Source organism: Heteronotia binoei, chromosome 11 (assembly GCF_032191835.1).
Source record: "Heteronotia binoei isolate CCM8104 ecotype False Entrance Well chromosome 11, APGP_CSIRO_Hbin_v1, whole genome shotgun sequence".
Classification (NCBI taxonomy): Eukaryota; Metazoa; Chordata; class Lepidosauria; order Squamata; family Gekkonidae; genus Heteronotia; species Heteronotia binoei.
The window spans coordinates 61,987,031-62,006,207 of NC_083233.1; the positions used below are offsets into that span (position 1 = coordinate 61,987,031).

The following is a 19,177-nucleotide window of genomic DNA, read 5'->3' on the forward strand; positions in this document are numbered from 1 at the left end:
GGCCGAAGCGGGCTGTGAGAGAAAGCGGAGGAGGCGGGGCAAGCGGTGAGGGATGCGAGGCTGAGAGTGACACTCTGAGGCGCTTCCGAGCCGCCTTCGCAAAATGTCGGCTTTGGCCGTGGCTACGGCGGCGGCCGCCACTGCTGCGGCGGTGACAGCGGCGCGCTCGGAGAAACCCAGCAGCCCTGGCTCGTCTCGGGGCTTCTACTTCAACACGGTGCTGTCGCTCGCCCGCTCGCTGGCCGTCCAGAGACCCGCTCCGCTAGAGAAGGTGCAGCCGCCTAGAGGGGAGGTGATGGGCGGGGGGGGGGAGAAGAACGGGTACGTCACGTTGGGGGTGGGACCTGTGGGGGGTGCTGCAGGTGTACCTCCTGCTTACCTGTATCCATAGGAAACCCCCTAGTATTCACACTGCGAACCTTTTTTCATTTTATTTAGTGTATCTTTATGATAAAGACTTTATCTTGCCTTTCCTCTGAGGCAACCCGTATGCATGTTTCCTCTTTCTGCTTTTTATGCTCACAACAACCCTGCGAGGTGAGTAAATAGAAGAAGACTGCAGATTTATACCTTGCCCTTCTCTCTCAGTCAGAGACTCAGAGCGGCTTACCATCTCCTATATCTTCTCCCCCCCCCCAAAAAAAAAAACAGACACCCTGTGAGGTGGGTGGGACTGAGAGAGCTCTCACAGCAGCTGCCCTTTCAAGGACAACTCCTGCAATAGCTGTGGCTAACCCAAGGCCATTCCAGCAGCTGCAAGTGGAGGAGTGGGGATTCAAACCCGGTTCTTCCAGATAAGAGTCCGCACACTTAACCACTACACCAAACTGAATCAGAGGCTGAACCAGAGAAGAAGACTGTAGATTTATACCCCGCCCTTCTCTCTGAGAGTGGTTTACAATCTCCTATATCTTCTCCTCCCACAACAGACACCCTGTGAGGTGGGTGGGGCTGAGAGGGCTCTCAAAGCAGCTGCCCTTTCAAGGACAGCTCCTGCGATAGCTATGACTAACCCAAGGCCATTCCAGCAGCTGTAAATGGAGGAGTGGGGAATCAAACCCGGTTCTCCCAGATAAGAGTCAGCATACTTAACCACTACACCAAACTGGCCCAAGGTCACCTAAGCAATTTCATGGCAGAGTGGAGAATTTTCAACCCAGATATCCTGAGTCTAGTCCTGCACCCTAAGCATAATAATATAAATCATAACAGTTTTGTTGGTAATGCAGTCTGCTTTGTTAGTATAACGTTCAGTGCAGCTGATTTTGCAAGTGCAGCAATCTATGAAGAAGCCTTACCTGGATCAAACCAAAATGGTGCCAGAGCATATGTTTGGCATGCACAAGGGTCCCAAGTTCAATCCCTGTCTTCTCCAGTTAAAAGGGTCAGAGAGTAGGTGATGTGAAAGACCTCCACTTCAGATCCTGGGGAGTTGCTGCCAGTCAGAATAATGTGGTACTGACCTTGATAGATCAAGGATGTTCATTTGTCCACTGAAGCCAGCATCCCTGTTCAGTGGCTTGTTGGATTTATATCACGGTCCTCAGAGTGGTTTGTAAAATTGGTGAAATGCAGCATAAAAAAGGCTTTGAATATATTTTGAAAATGATGTAAGCTGCTTTGAGGACTGTATGGTCAAAATCTGGGACACATTTATTTGTTAGATTAAGACAAGGGTTTTTGTAATCCAGCATCCAGTGGACATCCAGATGTGCCCATAACAGGGCAGAAAATAATAGCTCCCCTTCTGTCATTGTTACTCTCTCCTCCCTGCCCTGTATCTGAAGGTCAAGAAGAATTGCCCCTAAACATGGTGATTTTATTTTATCTTTTATTTATTTTATCATGGTTTGTAGTTGCTGATAGGCCTTTTTATTATCCTTTAGATAATAAAAGATCTTTGGTGGATCAGACCAAGGGTCCATCTAGTCCAATATTCATGTTTCTATCAGTAGCCTATTTGATGCTTTTGGAGTTTTCCAGCAGAGCAGGATACTAAAACAGTTCCTGCCTCAGGTTGTTTGTGCCTTAACTCCTGGTGTTCAAAAGCAGATTGCCTCATAAATGTGGAGCTTTCATTCATTAGCTGTTGTAAACTAATCGATACTGGTAGGCCTGTCTTCTATTACTTTGTGTAACCCTTTGTAAAATTGTGAAGGTCCAGCATCCCTGTATCCAACACAGGGATCCAACAGCCTGATGGTTTTGGGGTGCTCATCAGCAAAGGAGGGTAGGAAAGTGATAGCCATCTACAGTTTGGTTAAGTGCACGGGCTCTGGGGGAACCGGGTTTGATTCCCCACTTCTTCACATGCACCTGCTGAGTGATCTTGGATCAGTTACAGTTCTTGAAAGAGCTGCTTTCTCAAGAGTAGTTCTTGAAAGAGCTCTCTCAGTCCCACCTACCTCACAGGGTGTCTGTTGTGGAGAAGGTAAGGGAAAGGAGATTGTAAACTGCTCTGAGACTCTTAGTGAAGGGCAGGATATAAATTCAATCTCTTCTTCTCTCCCCCCCCCTCCCTGTCCTGCTGTTAAGCCTGGTCATATCAAGTGTCATCAGGTACCAGTTCCAGCCAGGGATTATTCCTGATTTATTAGGTGCTAACAGACCATGGAACCAATCTATCTCCTCAATGCCCCAAGCATACAAGTTTATCTCCCTGAAAATCAGAGGTTGATATTTAGGAAACCTGATAACTCTAATTGCAGTAGGTAAGTAAAGTGGACCTGTTGCAGATTCCCTCTCTGCATCCTTTCCTGGGCTTTTTCGTTAATTACTTAATTTATCCCTCATCTTTCTCCCCAGTGGAGATTCAAAGTAGCATTATTCTCCTCTACTTTGTATTTATCACCCAAGAAATGTGCAAAATTTCCGGGTACCAGCCCCTAAGGTCAAGAGCTTGGGCGTGCTCCTTGAGTCCTCCCTTACAATGGAGGCCCAGGTAGCAGCCACTATTAGATCCGCCTTTTTTCATCTTCGGCGGGTGCAGCAGTTGGCTCCTTTCCTGGAGCGCAACAACTTAGCAATGGTGATCCGTGCTACGGTCACCTCAAGAATAGATCACTATAATGCTCTCTACATGGGGCTACCCTTGACGCTGACTCGGAGGCTACAGCTAGTGCAGAACGCTGCGGCACGGCTGTTAATGAGGCTCCTCCGGTGGGAGCACATTCAGCCAGTGCTGAAAGAGCTGCACTGTCTGCCTGTTGCGTTCCGAGTCTGTTTCAAGGTATTGGTATTGACCTTTAAAGCCCTTTATGGTCAGGGTCCTGTCTATCTGCGTGACTGCGTTTCCCCATATATCCCGCAGAGAGCACTGCGTTCAGGGACAAAAAATCTGTTGTCCATCCCTGGACCAAAGGAGGCCAGGTTGCTTTTGACACGAGCCAGGGCCTTCTCAGTGGCAGCACCAGAATGATGGAATGTTCTCCCGGAGGCCATAAGGGCCCTGTGGGACCTCCCTACGTTCCGCAGGGCCTGTAGGACCGAATTGTTTCAACAGGCCTTCGATGTTTAACTGAGAGAGAGCTGCCGCATGACATCAGTTAGAGTACTCAGTGATCACCGTCCAAAAAGCAGAACCGTAGAACTGCCAACATAGTAATGATACAGCACCATGAAATAGTTTTTAAAATATTTTAATTGTATTAACGTTTTATTGATTACCGCCCTAGGCAAATGCATAGGTCCAGGGCTTTTTTTGTAGAAAAAGCCCAGCAGGAACTCAGTAGCATATTAGACCACATCCCCTAATATTAGCATATTAGATCACACACTCATTAGCATATTAGGCCACACCATCTGGGATAATCAAGTGCAAACTGAACTGTGGCAGTAACTTTTCCAGGCCCTGCAGCAATTCTAGCCAACCAGCCAGGCCCCAGGGAGGCTGCCGCACAGTACATCTGGGCCCTGTGATCCCTGCCTGGCCCTGGGGAGGCTGCTGCACAGTGTGGCTGGGCCCCACGATCCTCGCTGGCCATCCAGCCCCAGGGAGGCTGCCACGTGGCTTGGTTTGGTCCAGCAATCCCTGAGGGCCACACCAAGTGACCTCGAGGGTCGTATATGGCCCTCGGGACGGAGGTTCCCCATCCCTGGAGTAGAGGAAGGAAATGACCGAAAGGCTGTGGATTGAGTTTTGGGGGGATATTGTAGCTTGCTTCGTTCCTTAAAAGAGAAGGCATCTGGCCACCACCTTCACATCCAGAGAAAGTATCGTCATTATCAGTTTATGGTATATTGCAGTACTACCTAATAATATATAACCATTACATAAAAACAGGCAATAAATCATTTAGGCCAGCTCATCACTTCTGCAGTTCAGCAGCTCATTGTGGGTAAGCTGAGAACTCACCCTAGCAGTACAAACTGTGTATTGCACAACTTTATCAAATTTCTCTGTATCCGATAACAAATTAAAATGTAAGGGGCAGCCAATCATATTTGTAAGAATGGTCCTAGAAATACTTCCATGAGAGATCTGTGCAGAGAGCAGAAAAGCATAATCATTGCAGTTAACTGAAGAAGTACTTCTGTATGGTGTGAAGATCCCTTCTCCCCTTTCTCTCCTGCCTCCAGATAGGCAGGTTTACAGTCCATTTAGTACAGAAGTCTTGCAGCCTGTTCCTGCATAGGCTTTCAATGTGCTTAGGTACGGCTTCTAGTTTCAGTCCTGTAATAACTTGCAATTGTGAATTCCTCTGAAGATCATCCTGTTTGAGGGATCTTCCTATTAGATCTTTTAAGCACCTTTATCGTATTAATCAAATATTCTACATAGTTTTACGTTACGCATAGTCACTCCTGAGGATCTGTAGATAAAAGGACGTTGCACATGTTTCTTTACTGAAGTAGGAGCACCGTGCGAGCTCTGTTGTTGTAGGATGATCAGATTAAGAGCCATGCCTACTCTTTAGTGTAGCATAACATGCAAAGGGATCCTGGCAAACAGTTTGTAGGATGACAGTATTTTTCTGTTGTATCTTTAACCTGTCTTGGCCTGGATAGTCTAGGCAAGCCTGACTTCATCTGATCTTGGGAGTTAAGCAGGATCAGGCCTGAGTAGTGTTTGGATGGGAATAACAGGATCATGATGCAGAGGCAGGCAATGGCAAACCACCTCTGAATGTCTCTCGCCTTGAAAACCCTGTGGGTCATCGGTGACCTGATGGCAAAAAAACAATTTACCCTATGGAGCATATGTCCCATTTTAGTTTTAAAAACAGAACAGAAAAAAGCTATTGAAGGGTGCATAGATAAACGGAAGAGAGCCTCCCATGCTATGTAAAGGGAAGGGGCTTGAGTAGTAATCCTTTGTTAGAAAACTGAGATGTTACAAGCATGTCTCTGTCTTCACCTATGAGATGTACTTATTTGTTTACCTTATGTTGCTCTCTAGCTTTTTGGCAACTGTTTTGGTACATTATGAAATACATAATTAATTTTGAACATCATATGAGAGAAAAGGGGACTTAATGCTTTGATCTGGCAGGTTAATCTGCTATTTAATTTAAAGATTACAGTGGAAAGCTTTAAGTAGTCAGGTCCAGCCTCCGGTGAAATATTGTGTTCTTTAGCAATACTGTGCATGAAAAAAGCTTTGCCACATCTATCGCAACATCGTGTGCAATAGAGATAATTTTATTTACAAAGTGAAAAGCTGGTTCTCGATTGAACCACGTTCTACTTCCACACTTCCAAACTAACAGGTCTGCATATAGGCAGCAGTCTCTCTCTAGGGATGAGTGACTGGTCCTTGCTTTGGTGAAGTCCCTTTGAATGAAAATAGCATTGCAAACTGAAAATGGTTCATTGTTGGAGAGAGAATTGTTTATACTTTGTTGGATCTGTAGCTTGCCCTGTCATCAGGGCTGATAATGTTATAAAACCCAATGTAAAAATAAACTGCTGCTTGCCTAGAGGGTTTGTGGCCTAAAATAGATGAAACTGCTAGGGAGGACAAATGAGGGGAAACAAAAGGAAAGATGAGAATGGAGTAACCTGCTAAAATTATTTCTACCTGTTGTCCTTCCTGAGAACTCACAATTCTTGCCCTCCATGCATTTTTCTCTCAACCATTCTCTCAGTCTATTCTCTTCTTATCATCTGGGTGTCGAGAGATTATTTCCAATCTGATCCTCAGTAAATCATTACCTCTCTCTAGTTTTCAGGGTGACTGAGCTGTCAAATAATAGTTATGAGCCAAAATCATTAGCTTGTTTGCAAAATCATAGAGAACAATGACTGCTACGTTTATGTCAGAGAAGGCTGCCTTCAGGACATGTCAAAGTTCAGTCCTTTCTGGAAGCTTTGTGTATCACCTTGCTGAATTGTAATGAGGAACCTGTTGAATCCACCATTCAGCAGAATGTGATAAACGTAGTGAGAATCTTGATTACTGGGCTACTTGATTATCTGTGTTGTGACCTGTGGTCAGCGGAAATTCTGTACCCAGAGCTGAGAATGTGCAGCGCTCATTTCCAAGGTGCCTTAAAAACCAACAGCCACCAAAGGATGCAAGTGCAGCATACATTTATAAAGGATTTTCTCATCTGTCCAAATGTTCTGGACTCTAGCATTCTGCATTGTGCCCTTAGCATACTTTCCTAGAGTAGAAGTGGCCTCACTGAAGTTGTGCTTGCTTCATTTGTAGCCCTGGGATAGGAAGTTTATTTGAGGTGTAGCAGCAGACAGAGAAGAGTAAAACAAGTCAGCTCAGGTATGAACTGAAGGTAGCTCACAGTGCAACCCTAAGCAGAGGTCCTAAACCGATTGAAGTCTTTTGCTTAGGATCGCACTGTTATACAGTTGTCCATAATGACCAGATGGAAGGGTTTCCTGCAGAATATGGTTCTGGGAGGTGCATAGCTATATGGCAGTTGGTCTCAGGCAGGATGATGGAGTGGCTTTTTTTGGAGTCTTGTTTTGCCCTCTGATGCATCTAGGTGGTGATGCCAGCCCCCACGCTATTCTTCCTATTAAGGAGTACAATTGTTTGGAACAGCACAGCAGGCATATTTTTTTGTGTGTTCACAGCACTTGCATTTAATCTAGATGACAAATGAAGCCAATACTCCCAAATAAAATTCTGTCTTGTGGACGTTCTAAACCTGTGCCACAGTGTGACTGCTTTCTCCATAGCTTGGTGTTCTTGCTCAGAGGTGCCAACAGGAGAAGCTAGGCCATGTGGGAAGGGAGGAGATGGAAGTTCTCTGGAGGGAGTTGCAGGGTAAGGGCTGCCTGTCTCCAAATGTCTATGTGTGTATGATCTTCACCCTGACAGCCTTAAGGGAAGAGTAAGGGGTTCTCTGTACTGCCTGTGCAATTAATTAGATTAATCCATAAAGCAATAAAACATTACCAGTTGCGTAAATTGCAAAGAGATATGCTTATGCCACATTAAATCTTCTAGTCTTCAAACTACTGCATGGTTTCTTGCTTACAGAAGGGCATTTTTGGTTTCATGGATTTGGTTTCAGGCCTTGAGCCGCCTCGGTGGGGAGGGTGGGATATAAATCGAATAAAATGAAATGAAAAAATGAAATGATTCCTTCAATGAGGATGATTTTTGCTTATTTAGGATACAATTGTTTAGTTCTATATGGTGCCAATTTGGTGTAATGGTTAAGTGTGCAGACTCTTATCTGGGAGAACCAGGTTTGATTCCCCACTCCTCCACTTGCAGCTGCTGGAATGGCCTCGCGTCACCCATAGCTCTTGCAGAGTTGTCCTTGAAAGGGCGGCTTCTGTGAGAGCTCTCTCAGCCCCATCCCCCATGTCTGTTGTGGGGGAGGAAGATAAAGGAAATTTTAAGCTGCTCTGAGACTCTGAGTGGAAGGCAGGATATAAATCCAATAAATCCAGTATCATCATGCTGGCAGAAATGTGGAGCTATATATTGATTTTTATAATAAAGATTCTCATACTGTTTGTTTCTCTCCCCCCCACCCCCACCCCCTTGTAGGTACAGAAACTGCTATGTATGTGTCCAGTAGATATCCATGGGATCTTTCAGCTGGATGAGCGTCGCAGAGATGCTGTGATCGCTTTGGGAATTTTTCTTATTGAATCTGATCTACAGGTACAATACGTATTACATTTACCAAAAGCTGTCTGGGAAAGCTGTGAGAGCACAAATGCTTTTGAATAAAGCATGTGTATGCCTTCTGAACTATGGAGTGATTGTATTCCCTATCCCTCACCAGAAGCTAGATCGAAGTAGGAAGCTGTGTTGGTCTGAAGTCGTAGAACAAAACAGGAGTCGATTGCACCAGCAATATGTGACTGCTTACTGTACCTCATTCCTCGTCTGAAGAAGTGTGCATGCACACGAAAGCTTACGTTCTGAATAAAATTAAGTTGGTCTTAAAAGTGCAATCGACTCCTATTTTGTTCACCAGAAGCTAGGTTTTCAGAAAAAATTCTCATTAGGAAATATGGATATGATTTTTTAAAATTTATTTTGGTCTGGTCCATAAATTACTTAAGAGTGGAAATAAAATAAATCATTAACCCAACATTATATCATTTAACATCTACTTTCTTATCCTTATTTGGGTGGTGTAACTTGTTGTGCAGGGAAGTTGTGCAATATTGGTAGCTGATTATTTTGTTTGATTTAGCAGATTTACACCATTCTAAGTGCATTGAAGTCAGTGGATTTACAAGAGAGTAACTCTGCTTAGAATTGAACTGTTCAAAGGATGGTTTTATGTAGTTTACGGGATTGAATTGGAGGATTTCCATAATCTTTAGAATTTGTTGAAAGATAAAGACCAAGCACTGAGTGGGATGGGGCTTCAAGCCCTTTTCCATAATACTGTCCATGTTTGTCATTTGGAAGTCCCCCCCCCCCCCACAACTGTAAGGAATGGAGTTGTGGAGGAGGTGCTGTGTTAGAAAGATGAGGAGCTGTGGATCAATAATAGAGCAGAACTTTTGCATGCAGAAGGTGGCAGGGTCAATCCCTGACATCTTCCATTAAAGATTACAGGAAACAGGTGTTGGGAAAGAACGTTCTTAGTCAGTGGTGCTACCTGTCAGAGTAGACAGCACTAAATTAAATTGGCCAATGGTCTGTATTTGTGTAAAGAAGCTTCTTATATTCATATCAATTATGCTTGAGCACAGCTGGAGGAGAGATTAAATCTTCGGTTTTAGTCAGTAGGCTGCAGTGATATGTGAATAAAGAAAAATAAAGTGCATAGGCAATCATCAAATTGTATGCATGTAAATCAAACTTCAGAAGAAAAGGACAGTTGGAATTGTGCCCTTTGATTCATAAATGGATACAACTGTGAAGTGCCTTTGCAAAACGTGGCATCCATTGTATTCTGGGGATCCATTGTATTCTGGCTATGATGTGGAATATTGGGCATTTTATTGAAATAAAGGAACAACCCTGAGGGGTGTGTAAGCTTTCAAACTATGGATTGAATGAACTCCCAATTCAGAGAGAAATGGGTTCTGAACAAAACCGGATTCCTGCCAGTTAACAAAAATGCATTGAGATTTTTTACATCTCATTATTAAAAACCAGTAATTGTTAAACTGTGTCTCATGACACAATTTCAAGTTATTCAGAGAAAACAAAAATACAGGAGAAAAGCACTGGAGGCCTGTTCTAGAGCAATCTATGTGGATGACCCTTAATTTAAAAGTCATTACCTACTGCACAAATCCAGGTGCAGTGAATGTGCAGTGAGAAGAGAAAGGGGAGTTGTTGCTAGATAAGGAAGTTGCACTGATAGGTTTGTGGATACTCTGCTTCACTGAGGAATTTGTTGCTATTATGTTGTGGAACTCTGCCTTCTCTTTGCTTCACCTGCTCTGTATAATAGCCCAGGATTGAAGAAAGAATTTGTGTCTAATCTGAAAGCCTTTCAAGAGGCCTCCCATGCCGTACCATAGGAATTAAAAGTGGTCTGGAAAAGAACAAGCAAGCCATTAAAGATGGTCTACAATAGACCCATGTACAAGTTGCTAGGTCAGACAATACACTGGGAGGTCCCTTCAGTTACTTTTATTCTACCTTCCACCTACTCGTTGTAGATGACTTAATTGAAATTTATCTCCCAATTGCAATGGGTAGTGTTGTACTCCTGATTTGCTTAGTTCTTCGTAAGCAGATCTATCCTTTCCTCCCATTCTCTGAGATGAAGAAGTGTGCATGCACATAAAAACTTATACACAGAATAAAACTTTGTTGGTCTTAAAGGAACCGCTGGACTCAAACTTTGTTCTACACTGATGTTAGTCTTCTGTTTCGAGACAACACATTTTTTGAGCTGCAGCCTCACTCTGATGCTATATTGCATTCCTTTTCTGCCATTGTGGGTAGGATGCTGACTAGACTTGCCATATTAAAGTCTCTCCCACATATCTCTGTTTATGTCATCTATGCACAGATGAGCTACGGAATGGAGCCCATGTTAACAGATGTCAGGTTGGCAGGTACCCATGATGGTGTTTTTTCCAGCTCCCCCCTCCCCAGCTGTGGAATACCTTGCCCCAGAAGTGTGGCTGGCACTGTTTCTTTCTGGCCTTCCAGGACAATCTAAGGACTTGCCTGGTCTAGATATATTGATTAGTCTTATCCTGAGGCCTTTCAAGATGCTGTGGTTCATGTGCTATTTTACTTGATCTTAGTTTCATATTAGTGAGTTTTATTGAGTTTTTTTATTTTATTGAGGTTTATATGTGTGTTTGTATAACACACTTGGTTACTGTAAGCCTTGGGTATCTTTTAAACAGAAATGTCTGATAAAGTCTGTCCGATAAGTATAGTTGCACCAGTGTAGCTGGGTTACGTGTTCCTTGCAGTAGAAGGACAATTGTTATGCATGAGTGCCAACTGAAAACTGGCACCAGTACAGTGCCACAGAACTGCTGTGCAATTTGGCTGACCTATCCCTTGGCATTAATGGGACTGTGGGCTTTACACTGGAAAAACAGAACAACCGATCTGTCAGTTGACAAAGGAAAATGATACATGGCACTGTGCAGCTACTTGTAATGAAGCCCTGTCCTGTTCTTTCTTGCAAAGCACCCTGTGTAGGGGGCACCTTGTATCGCTTGAAGAAATGGAGCGCTTCTCTTTCCCCACCCTCTCTCTGCTTTTACATAATGTTGGAAACATAGGTTAACCTTACAAATTGGGCCCTGGTTTGGGGAGGGATAAAAGAAGCTTCTCCCTCCAGCTACAAGAGAAAAGCAGCTCATGCAGGAGGAGCTATATTCTTGTTACCTGTGGCTATAGGGTAAGGAGTTTTTGGTGCCTTAGGCAGTCTTATGACTTTGGCACCATCCCTGCAATGACTCACTTGCAAACAGAACTGTTTTGAACTGGGTGTCCCCCTTCCTGGTTGCAACCTGAGTGCATGTGGAGCCAGGCAAGCAAGGAGCTGCTGCTAGCTGGGTGGCATGAAGCCAACGGTCTCTTCTTTCCTCCCCACACTCTGTTACGGAGGTGGGACTGGGGGCAGGGGAAGCCGAGGCAAAGCCATACAAGCACGCCCTGGTCACCAGCAGCACTGCTGATAACTATGCTGTGCACCTGGATGGTGTCACTGGGCCTCTATTGGTAACCCCTTCTCTGCCTCAGTAGGCAATTGCCTGGGTCTGTGTAATGGGAGGGACTCCTCTCAAGGAGTGCTTTGCCCATTAACTGTGAACATGCAAATTAGAACGTTTTAACTGTTGTTCAAAAGGGATACTTTGCTGAAGACTGTGCAATAATCAATAGAAGGAGCAGAATACATAGAGGGGTTTCAAAATGTTGGTCTTAAAATCAGGGCCAGTTCTGGGTTTTAAAGTACCTGTCTGCCCTCCCCCCCAAATATCTTTCCATCCCTCCACTTACATGTCCCCCACTTCTCCCACTCAAAAGCCCTCCTGCTGCTTGTGCTCAGTTGCCTGTAGCACATGCATGCCCTTTCCTCAATAGCAGTAGCCAATGCATACAGCTGGGAGTGCTGTTGACACAGTCGCCAGTAGCTTCGCCACTGTATACCACATGCCTTTCGCTAATGATGCCGAACAACTAGAAGCAAGAGAGGCCAAGCACGTCAGTCAAACAGATGGGGAAGGACATGTGGATGCATGGCAGGAGAGGGGTGGAGTGGGGTCAGCAGCAGTTGGCCCCAATAGGAGCCCTGAGCCCTGCCCCAGTCATGGTGTGCTGACGCAAGCCCTGCTTAAAATTTATTTTAATTGCTATTCCTTCTATGATGATGATGATATTGGATTTATATCCCTCCCTATACTCTGAATCTCAGAGTCTCAAAGCAGTCACAGTCTCCTTTACCTCCCCCCGCCCCCAACAGACACCCTGTGAGATAGGTGGGGTTAAGAGCTCTTACAGCAGCTGCCCTTTCAAGGACAACTCCTATGAAAGCTATGGCTGACCCAAGACCATTCCAGCAGGTGCAAGTGGAGGAGTGGGGAATCAAACCCGCTTCTCCCAGATAAGAGTCTGCGCACTTAACCACTACACCAAATTGACTCTTTATGTCGCATTCCAGTCAAGATACAGGATGTCAAAATCTGGAGACACAGTTAGTTTCAGCAAAACAATCATATTCTGCTTTTATTACTGGCTACGCTGGAATGCTTTAATCTGCTCTGTAGCATGAAATTGAATTCTACAGTGAGGCTTTGTACAATATATAAATTGCATGGGGCTAATCCTCAGAGTCGCAATACCCTTAGTGGCATTATTGTTCTGCACCTCAGATCTTAATTCACATTACTTGCATTGTTCTTTGAAAATCTCCTTTTGTCTTGCAGCATAAAGATACCATCGTTCCTTACCTTCTCCGGCTGTTGAGGGGCCTTTCCAAAGTGCAGTGGATAGAAGAAAGCAATTCACGGAAAGGCCGAGGTGACACTTCAACTCCTCTTTATCAGAAGGAAAATAGTTGCCATCTATTCCCTGTCTTTATTTGATGTACAAAAGTCGTTCTAATGCTGTTCCGTTAGAACTCTTTGAGTACTGAGATAAGCACATCCATATTTCATTTGTAAAATTGGGACACACATATCTTCCTTTATTTGTAATTTGGTTGCCTTTGGAAAGGGGGAGTGATAATGCACTGTGTGTTCAGATTAAGAGTAGAATTGCCAGCTCTGGATGGGAAATCCCTGAAGATTTGGGGGCAGAGTCTGGGGGAAAGCAGTGTATGGGGAAACTGGATTTTCACAGTATTCCAAAAAAGTCATACGTATTCTATTTGTTCAGATCTTCATCTTTCTTTAATATGCATGGGAATGAAGAAGTGCTGCTATTGGTTCATCAGAAGCAATGGTTTACTTGAGGTATCCTTCAGGAATTCTTCCATACACATGGTAACCACTTACCAGACGTAGCTCTCACATGGCTGGGAGACAGATTCCGTTGCATGGGTGGTGACCCTTCTATAAGCTTTTGCTATGGAATTGGCATCCCCACTTGTGGCAGGATGTGGGTCCTGCCCATATGGTAGAATTAGTGAAATCAGAGGTGGTGCAGCCCATGGCCTGATCTGGCCCCCGAAGGGCTCCTATCAGGCCTGCAAACAACTGGCCGTCATCTGCTTCCTTCTTCCTCTTCAGCTTCTATCGGTCACTATTTTTGTGTTTCTCTGTGCGATGCAGCTGAGGAGAGCAGCCTCCAGTTCATTCCCTCTTCCCCCTCCCTTTTCTCCAAGAGAGATGGGAGGAGGAGCCTTAGCCAGTGGAGGAGCTTGGCTTTGTAGCTCTGTTGTGTGATTGAGAGAGCTGGGCACAGCTAGAGCTCTCTCAAAACTCAATCTGTGCCAGGCTCTCTCAGTCACACAGCAGAGCTACAGACCCAAGCTTCTCAATTGGCTGAGGCTCCTTCTCCCTTGGGAAGGAGGAAAGAGGAAATGAGCAGGTGCCTCCTTTGCTAGGCTACATCATAGGGGAGAAACACAAAAAGCACCTCTAAGACTTACACAGTTTTATTCAAGGGAAGAACTTTTTGCTTTGTGTGTGTTTAAGCTTGTTTTGCTAGGCCTCTCCAGGGAACAACTGGATTTCTTCCTCGTTTTGCACTGTATTAATGCCCTCCTGATCCAATCTTTCTCAATAGGAAAGCAGTGTGGACTATTTAGATGAAAAATAACAGCAAGCCACCAATGAGGTAGATTAGGCTGATAGTGTGTGTTCAGAACATTTCCTTTGTAGACTGGGGATTTTGAACCTAGGCTTCCCAGATAGTAGGCTGATGCTGACCACTGCACTGTACATTGCTGTCTCTCTATTTGAGCATTGCCTCATAGGAGTTGTAGTTATTTCTCTGGGGAAGGCTATAGTTTTGTAGATAAACTCATAGTCCTCAGTCTGTGTCATGGTGCCTTTACATGTTCCTGATCAGCACACAAAGCAACTTATGTACAAAAGCTCACAATGCCCAGCCATTTCATATTTTCCTCTGGGTTCTAGGTCACTGAACACTGACCATGAGATTTCTGTAATGAATGTCAATAAGTCAAAAGTAGGTTTGCAACTTATAGATACATTTCTGAACAGCATACTCAAGACTGCTACAGCACAGACATTGTCTCCAGATTTTGATGCAATAATTCAGAACAAGAGGTGTCAGTTATTAGAGACTGTTAAGCAAGTGGGCTAATGTTTTAAGCATATTTTATTTTAAGTAAAAAAAAACCTTTGTGTTTGTCTGTGCCCTTTATAAAGTTTATATCTCTGCTACTTGGCATTACATTTTATGACACGCGTGGCCTGACCCGACAAAATCTCATTTATGTCAGATCTGTTCCTCATAACAAAAGAGTTTGACACCCCTGATTTAAATGTTCTCCCAGCTGGGGGAGGGTGGCTTATAAATCGAATCAATCAGTCACATGATAGCTGCTCCCAAAATAAGAAGAAGAGATTGGATTTATCCCCCAACCTTCACTACCCAAAGGAGTCTCAGAATGGCTTACAATCTCATTTCCCTTCCCCTCCCCACAAAATACACCCTGTGAGGTAGGTAGAGCTGAGAGATCTGTGACACAAACTGCTCTTGAGAGGAATAGAGCAGTTTGAGAGGAATAGCTCTGTGAGAACTTGTAACTGACTCAAGGTCACTCCAGCAGTTGCACGTGGAGGTGAGGGGAATCAAACCTGGTTCTCCCTGATAAGAGTCTGCTCACTTAACCACTACACCAAACTGACTCTCAGTGGTTTCCATGCAGGTGGCGGAATATCTGGAAGGCATCTGTGTCTGTAATCTTACTGGAATGAACCTACAGCTTGAACTGTTCTTATGTGTGCTGTGCATTGGCCTGTTGAGAACCTTATGCTGGCTGTACCATTTAATGTTGATGAGACAAAAAATGTAGTGACTTGCAACATTTCAAAGCTGATGCTGCATATCAGCACCCAAATCATAAATCATAACCCTGTTGTTTCTCTTTTACCATTCGCGCAGGTCTGCTTCCTGTTGCGGAAAACTTCAGCTTTTGTTTGGTGACCCTGTTATCCGATGTTGCCTACAGAGACGCTGTTCTTAGAGAGCAGGTAGAACTCATTGGGCAGATTTCAGTATGCAGTTCAATAGATGCCAATATGCCTCAGTTCATAAAATCATTGTTTACCTCAACTAAAGGAGTGAAAAGCACGATGCTACTGCAGTCTCAAAGCACCAAGCTGTACAAATGCTAGTAGAGCTGGATAACTTGCATATCAACAAGGATAAAAGGTCCCTTAAAACATTTCTTGACTGATTTGTAATCTTCCTCCTCCAAGAAAGTTATTGTTTAACTCACCCTATCTACAAAAGCTTAAATCAGAGTCAAGAGAAAATCCTTTGGAATGTGCTTCTCACTAAGCTAAGAAAAACATACCTTGAAGCACATCTTAAACCTTTGCACCCAAACTTGTATAGGGACCATTCTAAAATACTTTATGTTCTTTCTAATAATATTTTTCTCAGTTCCTTCAAGTAGACAATCTCTTTACTGAATAGAAGCTTGCTTCTGTATAAATTTTCACCTAGGTGAATGATGGTTTCGATAGTGCCTCTCTAATGAAAGGTCTGTTCTTCCATTAGAAATACTTTTCTGAGCTTGCTAGTCACTTTACTTCAAGCTGCTCCTTTCGTTCCCCCTCAGAGGCAGAGAAATCTTGGAATGTAAATGTCATTTTTTTTTAAAGCAAATATTTCACAGGGACCCAGAATAATGTATTGCTCTTTTTATTACAAAAAAAGGGAAGAAGTTACTACAAAAAGCAGTATTTTGCAATGTGTGCTGATGTTTTTGATAAACTTTTAAAAGGTATATTTTGCCATATTGTTACAAATTAATCTGTCGGGCCCAAAAGTCCTTAATGGATCTTTGCTGTTAAAATTCCTCTCGTTTTCAGCGTGAGCCATTCTCTCTTGGAGGAAGAGGGTATCCTTGCCTTCTTACCTCTGAGCAGAAGGAACAATCACAGGAAGGCATAGTTAATGTTCTAACGACATTTGTAGGGAAAGCACTAGGCAAGCCATCCATCATATTTTCTGTCTGGGAACTGAGAATGGAAATAGTGAAACATGTTCTCCTTCCGTACATTTGCTCATCGTATGATAAACTATTTATTTTTGGTCTGAGTATGAGTTATTGTTTAAATAAAGATATAAGAACATAAGTAGAGCCCGCTGGATCAGACCACTATCCTCTTTCACACAGCAGCCAACCAGTTGCTGTGGAGGGCCCACAACCAGGGCATAGAGGCCAAGGCCCTCTGATGCTGCCACCTGGCACTGGTATTCAGAGATTTTCTGCCTCTGAATTCGGAGGTTCCCTTAACTCATCATGGCTAAGTAGCCTTTGATGGACCATTTCTCCATGAATCCATCTAAAGCCATTTATGTTCATGGCCATCAATGTGTTCACTGTTAGTTAATAACACTGAGATACTATATTTGGATTGTGTGTATCAGTGTTAGGACTGCCCTTTCTGTTCATTTTCCAGTTTTGAGTGATAAATTATTGGTTATAACTTACTTGAATCACTGGAGATGAAAAGGGTATGTGTTTTTTTTCCTGTAATGCTGTTGCCTGTGAATTTTTATTAGTTAAAAAAGAACTGATTCATTTTAAAAATTAAAACATAAAATTGGTTCAACAGCTATAGTATGCAAAGTTACACATACAACTGGAAACTTTAAGCTTCTATTCTGTCACTCTGTAACATATAATTCATTCATTCCGCATGAGGATTTTATAAAGGTCTGTCTTCATTATTTTAGGTTTTAGAGGCAATTTTGCAAGTGATGCAGGTCCTGCTGGGAATGTGCCAGTCTCCACAAATCCAAGATAAAGGTATGGGAAACTCGGTTCCTGTTGCTTCTCTTTTATTACAGTGAATATAAAACTCAGTTACTTTTTCCATTTCTCGCTATTCTGTTGCCTTCACATTGTTGCAGGATGAAATACAGTGTTCAGCATTTGCAGTACAGAAAAACCTCAAGATGTTTTTGAATGAATCAGTCTTCCAAGTCAGGTCGATGTTTGCTTGTTTCCTTCTGTAACTCAGATGTATAATGGCAGTAATACTTTCAGCAGTCTGTCATGGGAGTTTTCCAGTAGGGAGCAATGACCTTATAGAAGCAAGAGTTAAACAGCTCCCTTCTGTTTTCCAGAATACTTATGCAAGTATGCTGTGCCATGCTTGATTGGAACTTCACGAGCCTTCGGACGCTACAGCAACTCCGAAGAGTCCCTGCTGTCAAAACTTTTCCCCAAAGTTGCTCCTCATTCCCTCAAAGTTCCAAGTGAGCTGGACGGTATTCGCAGACGCTCTTTTAATGACTTCAGATCAATACTTCCAAACTCCCTAGTTCTCTCTGTCTGTCAGGAAGGATCCTTAAAGCGAAAGGCCAGCAGCGTTTCCAGCATCACTCAGGTTTGCCTAAACACATCTGAATAAGATTGCATTGGATTAGTTTTTTGCACAATGACTTACGGGTTGACTTTCAGTTTTTTGTTCTCATCAATGAGTGTGAGTGGATCTACGTGACTGTTTCTAGTTACTTCCCCAGAAACAGATGTTGTTTTGGGTGTAAACTCCTGCATGGAGGAAATTAAGACAAAAATATCAGTACCCTGAACTAATCAGAGGGAGGAGAAAGCCGTTAATATTTATTGGCAGAGGTGGGCATGGATAGAAAAGCCTCTGACGATCCTAGGAAATCAGCCTACACTGCCACAGCTGTGTGTAGGACTAGGGATGGTATTCTTTTTGGAGTGTATCCCGCCCCTCACCCTGGAAGAAATTAGAGAAGCATTTTGGGTCCCAATCTGTTTAAGTTATAATGTGCAGGCCTAGTCCTTGTATTTGCTGATGGATTAAAATTATTTTGTTTAAGGAAATTAGGGCCTTTTGATAGGTTTCTGGAAATGGCTAATGATAGTTTTGTTTGGATTTGTGTGTGTGGGGGTGGTGGTAATAAGTGCTGGGTCTCGTAGATCCATTTGAAATGTGCTTTTCTTTAGTGCAAGGGGCCTTCTAGAGGGGGAAGGATCCTTGTGCTGGAAGAAAACATCACCATTAGAACGCATCCAAGGAATCTCAGCCCCAACTAAGTGAAAAATGCTGCTATTTGTGCTTGTCTTCATGTTTCAGGTCAGTCCCGAACGTGGAGTTCCTCCTCCCTGCTCCCCTGGAGGATCTGCACAATATTTTGAAGGTAAAGTTTTACTCTCTATTATAGGATTACTTAGAGCAGGGTTTCAGAGGGTATCCATGTTGGTCTGCATGCTAGATTTGAGTCCAGTAGCACCTTAGAAACCAACAAGATTTTTGGGACATGAGCTTTCCAGAGTCAAATCTCCCTTCTTCTAGTATGTTTCTGAAGAAAAGAACCTTGACTCTTGAGAACTTATATCCCCAAAATCTTGTTAACGTGTTTCTGGAATTGAATCTGGCAGTTAGGGTAGGGTGTATTTTTAAAAAGGTATTTGAGTATAGACTTCATAGATCAGCCCCACATAAAATAGTTGCCATAATGAACACTCAAGGTTGAAGAAGAAGAAGCGTTGGTTTTTATACCCCCCTTTTCTTTTCTCAAGGAGTCTCAACGCAGCTTGCAATCGCTTTCCCTTCCCCTCCCCACCACAGGCACCTTGTGAGGTAGGTAGGGCTGAGAGAGTTCAGAAAGAACTGCAGTTGGCTCAAGGTCACC

The 19,177-nt window shown here is 43.5% G+C and overlaps 1 protein-coding gene across 1 annotated transcript in view; it reads left to right on the forward strand.

Moving 5' to 3' along the window:
- Positions 1-8: 8 nt before the first annotated feature.
- Positions 9-19,177, forward strand: part of PI4KA (phosphatidylinositol 4-kinase alpha) — a 107,294-nt gene continuing 88,125 nt past the window's right edge. The window contains exons 1-7 of the mRNA XM_060249911.1: positions 9-271; positions 7,964-8,080; positions 12,787-12,880; positions 15,437-15,525; positions 17,243-17,315; positions 17,636-17,898; positions 18,619-18,682. Coding sequence (XP_060105894.1) covers positions 104-271; positions 7,964-8,080; positions 12,787-12,880; positions 15,437-15,525; positions 17,243-17,315; positions 17,636-17,898; positions 18,619-18,682 — 868 coding nt within the window. The 5' untranslated portion in view covers positions 9-103. The remainder of the gene's footprint in view (positions 272-7,963; positions 8,081-12,786; positions 12,881-15,436; positions 15,526-17,242; positions 17,316-17,635; positions 17,899-18,618; positions 18,683-19,177) is intronic.